The sequence below is a fragment of the Sinocyclocheilus rhinocerous genome, unplaced genomic scaffold (genome assembly GCF_001515625.1).
Source record: "Sinocyclocheilus rhinocerous isolate Xijiao unplaced genomic scaffold, SAMN03320098_v1.1 scaffold2685, whole genome shotgun sequence".
NCBI classification, from domain to species: domain Eukaryota; kingdom Metazoa; phylum Chordata; class Actinopteri; order Cypriniformes; family Cyprinidae; genus Sinocyclocheilus; species Sinocyclocheilus rhinocerous.
The window spans coordinates 138,004-149,456 of NW_015667339.1; the positions used below are offsets into that span (position 1 = coordinate 138,004).

General features: G+C 36.6%; 2 protein-coding genes across 2 annotated transcripts in view; one reads left to right on the forward strand and one right to left on the reverse strand.

The window, feature by feature from the left end:
- Positions 1–575: 575 nt before the first annotated feature.
- On the reverse strand, positions 576–8,164 carry LOC107733805 (methyltransferase-like protein 13). The gene is made up of 8 exons (XM_016545601.1): positions 7,824–8,164; positions 6,387–7,128; positions 5,017–5,216; positions 4,738–4,927; positions 4,480–4,656; positions 2,424–2,636; positions 1,494–1,625; positions 576–1,408 (listed from the first exon to the last, which is right to left on the reverse strand). The coding sequence occupies exons 1-8, from the start codon at positions 7,974–7,976 to the stop codon at positions 1,116–1,118; spliced, it is 2,100 nt and encodes a 699-aa protein (XP_016401087.1). The 5' UTR covers positions 7,977–8,164; the 3' UTR covers positions 576–1,115.
- A 122-nt stretch (positions 8,165–8,286) lies between these two features.
- Positions 8,287–11,453, forward strand: part of LOC107733807 (inosine triphosphate pyrophosphatase-like) — a 6,284-nt gene continuing 3,117 nt past the window's right edge. Inside the window, exons 1-6 of the mRNA XM_016545602.1 lie at positions 8,287–8,424; positions 9,767–9,824; positions 9,919–9,983; positions 10,062–10,135; positions 10,257–10,288; positions 10,601–10,713. Coding sequence (XP_016401088.1) covers positions 8,362–8,424; positions 9,767–9,824; positions 9,919–9,983; positions 10,062–10,135; positions 10,257–10,288; positions 10,601–10,713 — 405 coding nt within the window. The 5' untranslated portion in view covers positions 8,287–8,361. The remainder of the gene's footprint in view (positions 8,425–9,766; positions 9,825–9,918; positions 9,984–10,061; positions 10,136–10,256; positions 10,289–10,600; positions 10,714–11,453) is intronic.

The window sequence follows — 11,453 nt, forward strand, 5'->3', positions numbered from 1 at the left end:
AAAATTTTTCCATACTTTAAAAGTAAACTATGATAGTTATGTACATCAAGGTGGTAGCCTGCTGCTATATGTTTATCATTTAGTTTGTTTTTATGGCCCGCCACCCCTCAGTGCATGACACTGTAGGGTACATCCACCCTCATTTCAGTACAATAGACTCATCCAGTAAAAATAACACTGCACAGCCATTACAGGGTTGCCAGATAGTTTGCTTCTCTATGCATTCTACAGTGCATTTCACTTTACAACAGAACACTTCATTTATATTTGTGTCAGTGAGTAAAGAATTCCTAAAACCTACCATTACCTGAACATAATTGATATATGACTATAAAACACTTCTCAAAAGAAAAATATATTTAATTTCAATGAATTTATGATTAATTGATGATATACACTGTAAAAATGATCTTTTTAAGTTTTCAATAAAACAAACACTATTGGAGTTTTTACGAAAATATTCTTTAACAAGAAATTAGTATTTCATTCTTTTTACCTCAAAATGTAATGTTATTTGCTGTTTCTTTGTAATTATTTGTAAATTTATCAGCAATTTCTGAGTGAAAACTGTCTCACCTCCAAATTCGTTTCAGTGTACTGACCCTAGCAGGGAGTCTTATTTTCATCTGAACATAAAGTGTAGTCCCTATTATTTGTCCTATGAAGTGCAATGGTTTTGCATGTTGTATTGATAATAATTTGAGTCTTTAAATGTCTATTGATGATTCCATTTAGATATAGATCTTCAATGATAAAGGTTGTTATATTTTTCATATATACACAATATATGCTTAAACATTTGAAAATGGACTATAAAAGAAGGATTTCATTTATTTCAGATGGAATTTTCCCTAAATGCTACGCAATGTCTAAACAAACTGTGATGGTTGCTTTAAATATCAGTCAGATGATCCCTTCCCTTCTAAGTAGATGTTTTGTTTTGTTGTTTCCAGAATAAGCTGCAATATGGACCAGGCTGTATGCCATTTCATCAAAGGCAACATACGATGACAGCTAAGTTAATTTCTTAACCTTGAATATGATGCACATTTTTCAGGTCAAACCAGCCATTTATTTTATTATTTTTAGTTTTCGCTCCAACCTTTTCTCAATCTTTAGATCACTTTCAGGTCATTCAGCATTGCAGTAATGTCTATTTGAGGCACACATGGTGCAGTCTGGGTGTTGGCACGTAGTGTCTTCTGTAGGTCTCTTGCTGTCTGCTGTAACGCTTGTGGAATGCTGTGAGGTTTGTGTCCCTCCCCTGCACTTCTGCAACACAGCAGCACCTCATTGACTTCACCCTCGATTCCACGAGAGAGCACACACGGGAACACGGCTCGAACACGTTCGAGAACTGACTTCCTGAGAGCCGAGTCACGACACACTAGGTTCAACATGAATAGTCCTGTGGGGGAAAGAAAAGAAGAGTGATCATGGGGGGGGGAAAAAGCCAGATGTCTGAAACTGATCATACAACACTAAGTGCTTACCTCGAGGGGTTAATAAGCTGTAAACTTTCTTCAGAAGTGATGTTTCTACAAAGGCAGATGGAGGGCAGCTCATGCCCAGGGTCGTGTCTTTGCTGTCAACGTCAAACATGATGACATCAAAAGAATGTCCTCCTATATAAGTGCAGAAAAAATAATATAGTAGATATAGTAACATAGTAGATAATATAGTAGAGAAAGAATAGGCTATCTGGTGCAATGCAGTCTGCAATGCAATCTCTTCCACATAAAACATGACCAATAGATATCATGATTCTCCCACGCATCAAGAAGCATAACAAATCATCATCATCGTGTAGATGAATGCAGATTATTTATATTTTGATTTGCTAAACTATTGAAATCTACAGTATACATTATTTGTACACAGATCAATTATGTTGTCTCATTTTTTATGACATTAAAGCACTCGCTAACTTTTTTTTTATTTTAAGAAAACCTGATGAGTCCACAGTAGATCAGTCATTTTTAACCAAAGGGCATCAGCAAAATCAGCAAACCTCAAGATGACTTAAAATTATTTCAAATGAGACAAAATAAATGTTAATGAGCTAAAACACTATAGATATTTATTGCAATTAACTTCCTCAATAACATTTTTTTTTTTTGGGGAAAATCTGGATATATGAGGTAAATTAAAAAAAATTATTTTCAGGCTGGCAAAGTCATGTAAATTAATAAAATCTCACACAATAAACAGCATAGGCTGTTTTTCAACGGATATACATTTAGTTATGCCAAGCTCTAAAATTGTTGAAATTGAGAGCAAAACTGATTTTTAAAAATCTTTATCCTTCTCCAGTAAATCACAAACAAATGGAAAAGGCATGGGGTCTTCGACTATTGTTATGGATAACAGGAGGCTTTATAGTCAAAAAGGTTTAGAATGACTAAATCTAGATGTTCTCTCACCCTTACTCTCCAGAGTTTTGATGTGCTCCAGTCCATCTCCAAGTATAACTTTCAGTCTCTCGTCAGTCTGAAATCCAAACCAGGACTGAGCCACTTCCAGCACAGCTGGGTCCAGTTCAACCACCTCAACCCGTGCAAACGGCACAAAGTCATGCACAAACTGGGGTAAACCACCGCCACCTAGTCCCACCAGTAACACAGACATTGGGTGATCTGTTGGAGAACATGTGACAGACATTGTTTTTGTGAATTATGCAAATCGTTGAGAGAACTGACATTCAACACATAACAGTGGTCCATATGATTCATGCACTTCTTTGATTAAGGAATAGGCCATTTAGACAATTCTGGATACGTGCTAGTAGAGCTGCACAATTCTGGATAAATGCAGAATTACGATTGTGATTGTCACTGTTTTTGTTTAAAACAGATATCACGATTCTGAATAGACAACTACAACAAAATAACATGTCATTTATTAGAGATTCTGACAAAATGTTAAATGCTGCAGTCTATTCTACAATTATCTAGAATTTTAATTGTAGTTATATCTAATTGCTTAAAATTTTTTTTAACTCTATTTGAATGCATGAGTCAATGACTTACTCGTTAAAACCTAACTTGAATAAATCAGCTTTTTTGAACAAATCTCTTGAATTAATAATTCAATTACAAATTAAAAATTTTATCAGTCACTTGTCGCCACCTACTGGCGTAACGAAACATTGATACAATCTTTATTTGAAGTCACTGTTTAAACGGTGATTTATTTACTTTATTTTTATCACTACCGTAGAACTACCAGTGTTTTTATCCAAACTAAAAAAAAATTATCACAGTCCTACTGTGATAATTCGGCTTTTTGTAACACAGAAATAACAATACTGTGTGGTTTAACTATTTGTGAAGCTGTTTCATACCTAAACATGACAACTGTTATCTCTGGGTCACCGGCAGCATGAATGCAGATTTTATTGTTCTGTTGTGATCGTACTTGTCAAGGGGTTCATAGACATCATTATTATTTAGGAATAAGATTGTGTGGGTGATTAATCGTGCAACTCTACAGGCTAGATGCAAGATTTAGGGAAGGGCAAAATTTTCTGTTCGTTCCATACACAAAGCTATCATACTATGCAATATAACACACACACTACACATTTTTATGAGGATGTTATTTATTTTTGGACAGCCCCTGGTCACTATGAACTGATGTTGTAGGACAAAAGCTGCATAACGATTCTTTCAAAATGTCTACTTCTGTGTTCCATGAAAAAAATACTGTAACAGTACATTATATGTACACGAGCACATTACAACCTCATTTTTGGGGGTGTGAACAATTTTTTCTTTAATTTCTGTTGTACTAGTAGCAGCAGAATTGCAAACAGAACTGCAAACATGATACACGTTGCTCAAAAGAGCCACAGTATATACACTCTTAAATGAATAGTTGTAATATTATTAATTAATTTGTTACATAGCCATTAAAAAGTATGGGGTCAGTAACATTTATTTATTTATTTATGGAAATAAATTAATATTTTTATTCAGGAAGGACAAATTAAATCAAAAGTGACATAAATAGTGTCACAAAATATTTCTATTGCAAATAAATGTTGTGCTTTTTAATTGTCTATATATCACAGAATCTTGAAAAAAAAAATGTATCATGGTTTCCACAAAAATATTAAGCAGCATTTTATAAATAAAAGAATAAAAAATAAATAAAAAAGTACATTTTAAAATATATTAAAATTTAAAAGAGTTATTTTTTTAATTGGCATAGCAGTGCCAGTACAAAATATTTCTGTTTTTACGAAACATAAAACAGTCTTCTTTCAAAAAATCTTATCGACCTCAAACTTTTGAACAGTAATGCATACTTCAAGCAAGGCTTATATTGTTGTATGCATATTTAGCCAGAATATGGCTATAGTACTTTAAGTACACACCTCATAATTAACACCTTTAATTAAAAAGTTAAACGATACCACTGCTTTCGAATGTAAAATTTCTAAACTTTCACTAAACTTTTTAATGTTAGCACACTTACCTTTATTATTGATTGCATCCATTCCTAGCATGGCTAAACCCGCCACCATGACTTCATGGTGTGTACAGCAGAGAAAACCTCTGTCCGCAATGCGATCTTTAGCATCTGTTAAAGCAGGGGCTTCAGAAACAGACGGTTTGGATTTTTTCTTGTTCTTCTTTTTATGAGCAGAAGAAGCTAGCAAAAGAGACCAAACACTGAAATAAATCTCCAGTTGTTCTATAAACATTTCAGAATTCAAGCACAGCGGTACCACACCTGTGACGGCAGACCGCAGTCTGCTTTCTGACTGCACCAGCTGGGAATTGTTCATGAAGATGAGCCTGCGATAGAGGTGACCATCCTCTCCTCTCACATCCTCCACAGAATACTCTCCAGTCAAAGCACTGACCCCTCGTCCGATGACTTCCCTCCACCCCAGATCTCCTCCCACAGACAGGAACGGCACCTATACCAGAGGAAATGTGAAAGAGAGTGCATGACTGAGGAATGAGGACAATATAAAGCGCAATACAGATGCATTTTACTCTTGTGCACCTGCTGATTGGCTGGCATTCCAGGAGGAGCGAGTTCCATCACCATTGGAGAGAGCTCTGATTGGACAGCCTGCATGTCCTCATACTCCTGATCTCGATGCATTGCCACAATGACCAGGCGTCTGAATTTTGCACTGGATGCTAATTGAGTCCGACCTTCAGCAGAGCCATATAACCAATCAGACTCACGGCCCTGAGGAACTAAAAATAAAAATATATTAATGAAAAAAAAAGTAAAATTGTGTATACACACACACACACACACACACATATATATATATATATATATATATGTCTGAGTGTTTATATATATATACATATAAACAAATAAAAAATTTTTTTTTAATATCTGTTATATTATAATATTTATTTTCTTTATATATATTAATCTGCAATCCTTTGATTTGGCTTGAAAAACTAAGCCAAATCAAAGTCATGTGCCAAAACAAATTCAACCAACAAAATCATGCAAAAAATAAATTAATTAATAAATTAATTGATTAATTAATGAATTAATTCACCTTGGAAAATACATGTAAAGTGTATTATTATTATGATGAGTACATGCATATCTATTCAAGGTGTAACAAAGTATGTTATTACTTTTGTACTTTATGGTTATACCACATTACATTTTTGAGTCATACATTTTTTTTTTCTAAACCAACATAAATACAAACAGTTTTATGTTTTTATCACGGACACTTTTGACAGTATTTAGCTATTCGAACTTACACTTATATGATAAGAGAGAACATTATACAGAAATATCTAATTGCTTAATTCTGCAGTTAACCAATCAGATTCAAGAATTCCATAAATATTTGTAATAGTGCCTGCCCGCATTCTACATTTAAGAGTTAAAAGCCATGAACCAAACCTACAAAGGTGAATCACAATATTACAAATTGATTAGTGAAGCAAAGACGTATTTTAAAACTGGACAAAAAGGCAACGGTACAAAACTCTGTACTTTAATCAGGGAAAGAGCTACAATCTGATGAAGCCTTGCGAATGACTTAAATGTTCTTTTGGCATAATTTGCTTGTTTCGTGGAAATTTCGTTGCAGAATCATGGGTAATGTAGTGTTTCACCATGAACCTGATTGTTAAAAATTATTTTAAAAATATGTTGAAATAACACAGGCTGACGGCTTCAACAAAAGCATATGCTAATTAATAACCTTGCAGCTCCCAGTAGAACTGTCTTGAATGGTTTATAAGTCACCATAAAAAATCAGTTCTGCTATGGAGAAAATGAATGTGATTTTTACTTTCGAAATCCAACTGCTGCACTCTCTGTATAGGTAACTATACTTGGCCTATGACAGTGATCATCACATTGAAAACGCAAAAGAACCAAATGCTCACCGATAAAGATGGCGAAGTGATTACTCCGTGGCAGCTTGGCAGAGGGCAGGCTATCCTGCACCGTCAGAGTGTATCGAGGCCAGCCAGTGGCTGCATGGCACAGCGTGAGGGATGGTGTGCTGTTAGCGTCTGTTCCACCTCTGAGCTTATGCAGCATTAGATTGTAGGCCTGTCTCTCCTTCACAGCGGACAACAGCTCTGGTACTGATGCAAGTCTAGCAGGAGCGCCATCCTCCCCCTGACACAACTCAAGCACTGCAAACGGGGGCGCTTGGCGGAATTTGGTGCAAACTAGAACGAATACAGGGAGGGCAAAGGAGGAATCAGACTCTTCATTCTGCTGTCCACTAAGACAGTGAATTCGTACAGCCCAACCCTGGGCGAAATGTTCCACAGCCAGCTTTATGACGTGCTCCTGGGCTAAAGTTACGCAGACATACCGGCCTCCCACAGCCAAAACTCTGCCAACTTCTGCCAGCATCCTGCCTGCAAGTGCACCGTCCTCTTCTGAAGCCATGGCATCGAGCGTGCCCTTATCTAGTGCCGCCTGAAAGCTCCCGCTCTCAAAGCCTGTCTGGGTGGCATCCAGCTGCTGGAAGGTCAGGTCAGGACGGTGCTCTGCGTTCCGCTGGTTCATGTGAGACACCACCGTCTCGCTGATGTCAATGTTGGTTAACTGACGGTAGCCAACATCATAGAGCTGTTCACTCAGCTCAGAGTTACCACAGCCCACCACCAACACCTGCAGCAGAGAACAAGAGTTACAATTCTAATTCTAAGGTTACCTAACTCTCATCTACATGATGTTTATTCTTATTTTTATTTATCAGAAAAAAAATTCATTTTTTTTATTTTCGGTTCCTTTATTGGCTATTAAAAACTAGTTCAGTCGATATTTACTGAAAATCTTGAAATCCCAGATATCCTAGCTCTTCTTAGCATGTTCATGAAGGAAGTACAGAATTATCAAAAGAATCATTCTGTAGATTTTCAATGAATCAGTTGCTACAGTTCACAAAACTGGCTTAGAATCTGGTTTGAACCACTTTAATCATATATATTTAATAACTTTTACATCATTTGTAAGTGTGAAAAAGAACAGATCAACCTGTACAGTTCTTCAAAATTTCTCAATTTTGTGTTCCAAAGAGGAAAGAAAGTAATGTTTGAAATTAAATGCATTATGGCATTATATAAATTTTTTAACGTTCAAAAGTTTCGGGTTGGTATTTCTTAATAAAAAGAAAATACAGTAAAAAAAAAAAAAAAAGCTGAAACTGTGACACATTCCAATTTAAAACAATATGATTCTAATTTAATATATTTTAAAATGTAATTTATTCCTGTGATGGCAAAGCTGAATCTTCAGCATCATTACTCCAGTCTTCAGTGTCACAGGATCTTATGCTGATTTGGTGCTTACGATGTCTTAGTTACCTTATCACGAGGTTTAATGTATTTATGCAGTACACCGCAGAGGGAGTTGTAGTCTCCGTACCACTCGAAAGCCTTCTCTCCTCTTTTACGGAAAAAGCGCTCCCAGTAGTCCGCCGAGCTGAACTCCTCAGCGGTGCGAGGCAGTAAGCTCATGCTTATGGATCGGATCCTCCAACTCCTTCTCAATTCAGATTTATCAGATTAATTATAACCTTTTTCCCAGGCCGATAAAACTAACTTAGTACTTTAATGGGCAAATACTGCCGAAATTATTTCTATTCTGCAGTCGTTGACATGTGAAAATGCTCTCTCACAACTCACATGTTTTGCACTTTCCACCCGGAGTGGTTTTACAGAAGGACGGCATTGAGCATCCAGCGATTGGTCAGTGTATGAGGAGGGCGTGTCTAGAGTGTGGCGTAAACGTTCCCTGATTGGTGAAAACTTAAGATCGATGAATACGATTGGTTTATGGAATGACAGAGCCGAATGTTTTACAGTTCCGACAGTAAGTTGTGTGGCCGAAACAGGCTGAAGCATGGCAGTACCTACCGGCAGAGCTGTGGTATTCGTTACCGGGAACGCGAAGAAATTGGAAGAGGTGAGAGTGTGGCTGTTTAAAAAAAATTGAGTTGGCCACAATTTATCCAATTTAAACACAATGTAGAACAAAATGTGAATAAGTGTCTTGTCTTGCTTTGCTTTGAATGAGTAGTATCTGCTCACATGCCGCGAAACACTGTAAGATTTGATCTATGAAGCATCATCATTTAAATAGTGAAATGCCAAGTCCAGTCCTCACTCCTAAATAAACGCCTATTTAGTTAGTGGTTTATATAGCCTTAAAGACAATTTTTATATTCAAATTGACTTAATGTACACGTTCGAGCTATTTGCACGAATGAGCAACAAAACAATGCCTGAAGATTTTTAAATGTATATACCATATATACACACACACACCATATATACAGGTACATCTCAAAAAATTTGAATATCATGAAAAAGGTCAATATATTTTGTCACTCATTTCAGACAGTGAAACCCATATATTATATAGATTCATTACACAGAGTGAAATATTTCAAGCCTTTATTTCTTGACATTTTGATGACTATGGCTTACAGATAATGAAAACCCAAAATTCAGTGTCTCAGAAAATTAGATTATTACATAAGATTAATAAAAAAAAAAGGATATTTTAAACCGAAATGTCAGACTTCTGGAAAGTATGTTCATTTCTATGCACTCAATACTTGGTTGGGCCTCCTTTTGCATGAATTACTGCATCAATGCGGCGTGGCATGGAGGCAATCAGCCTGTGGCACTGCTCAGGTGTAACGGAAGCCCAGGTTGCTTTGATAGCGGCCTTCAGGTCATCTGCATTGTTGGGTCTGGTGTCTCTCATCTTCCTCTCATTAGATTCTCTATGGGGTTCAGGTCAGGCGAGTTTGCTAGCCAATCAAGCACAGTAACACCATGGTCATTGAACCAGCTTTTGGTACCTTTGGCAGTGTGGGCAGGTGCCAAGTCCTGCTGGAAAATGAAATCAGCATCTCCATAAAGCTTGTCAGCAGAAGGAAGCATGAAGTGCTCTAAAATTTCCTGGTAGATGGCTGCATTGACTGCACGAAAGAAGATTACAACTAAAATTTTGGAGGGTTACAGCTGTCAGAATTTAGTAAGAAGTGAGGCCTTTGAATGACTTCAGCACATCTGCGGCTGCAGGACATCATTAGTTTCTCAGACTGCGCTGGTGTGATCTTGGTCCACTCTTCTTCCAGTCTCTTCCACAGTTCGGTAACTGTAATGGGTTTCTTAGCCATAACTTTGTCGCCAAGGATTTTCCAGAGACTCAATCAGGTTTAGATCAGGACTTTGGGCCGGCCATTTAATTATTTCAATGTTTTCAGCTTCAAGGAACTGCTTTACCTGTTTTGCAGGTAGTTCAGATCCTTGGTGACAAATTTCCCTACAAACTGATTTCCAAGAAGATTGACTGTAAGTATTTGGCTATTATTGTTCTGCTTTGTTGATTTACAATATCAAGCATGCTGTTGCTGTATTTGTTATGTGATTATGGCTTCTCTTCCAGTGCCTGAATATCAAGGGGAACCAGATGACATTTCTATACATAAATGTCAAGAAGCAGCAAGGCAGGTTTGTAAATTGCGCACCTTTTGTACTCTGTTTCCTTGGTTGAAGCCTCAGACATGATGTTGTGTGTTTTGTGTGAAGGTGGATGGGCCAGTGCTGGTGGAGGACACCTGTCTGTGCTTCAGGGCACTAGGAGGACTACCAGGACCTTACATGTGAGTCTCTCTCAAGCTCCTTTAAAATCTATAAATATAAAACAGTGATATGGTGTATGTATACTGCACAGTGCATTAAATAATTTATATTAATTAATTATAAATATTTTTCCCTCCACAGAAAATGGTTCTTGGATAAACTGAAGCCAGAGGGTAAGACACTTTAATAAAGATTTAGGTTCCTACTGAACCTACTCCTATTTTAGTTTAATTTTCAGTCATTTTTTATCTTTTTTTTTTTTTTTAGTTTTAGCTTTAGTTCAGTTTTTGTTTTTGTTCTTTTCAAGTTAGTAATCTTAATTATTTCAGTTAGTTGCAAAGTCAGTGTTTCTAATTTTAGGGTTTTTACCCTTAATATTATTATTTTATGTTATTTTTATTTCGCTTTATTTCTTAATAAGCCATATTTACTGCAGAGGCTAAATTAGTAATATGCAAATTGAGCAGTTTTCTTTATGTTTGTAGGATTGTGTAAATTGCTAGCAGGGTTTGAGGATAAATCTGCCTGGGCTCTGTGTACATTTGCTTTCTGTGCTGGAAAAGACAAGCCAGTTCAGCTGTTCAGAGGAATAACCGAGGTGAGCATGTTTATTTACTGTCCCTTCCCAGTCGTGATGTAGTGGTTTTTACATTGAGCTTTGGTGCTCATACAGGCATTGTAAGATTGAGACTCTTATTATTTCTCTCATATTGTTTCCCCTCTCTTTTCGCCATCATTTTCTGTCTTTACTATCATTATCAATAAATAAACTGAATCCAGATGTACTGTATATAAGCACCACAAATGTATGTACACTACCACTCAAAACTTAAGGGTGAGTAAAATGTTTGAATGTTTTTGAAATAAGCGTGTTATGCTCACCAGGGATACATTTATTTTAAATAACTTCTATTTAAGGTTTTCTATTTTAATATATTTTAAATGTAATTTATTCCTGTGATATTCAGCATCATTACTCCAGACTTAAAGGTCCCATATTGTACACCTTTCTGGAGTTTTATTTGAGGTTTTGATGTCCTTAAGAATATATATTTGCGGTATAAGTACCAAAAACCATCTCAATATATTTTTACAGCTCTTTTCTCAGGAGCTATGCTGAGAACAAGTCGATTTTGGTCTGTCTAATTAATATTCATGAGCATCTCTTCTGATTGGCCTGTTGTTTTCTGAGTGACGCACGGCCAGGCCAATCACAGGTAACTAGGGTCAGCCGACATCACAGCGCTAGCTGGAGGCAGCAAAACAAAGGGGAAACTGGAGGCGGCCCATTCAAACCAGCGCACGTTCGGCTACATAAAGAGCTTAACATATCATCTT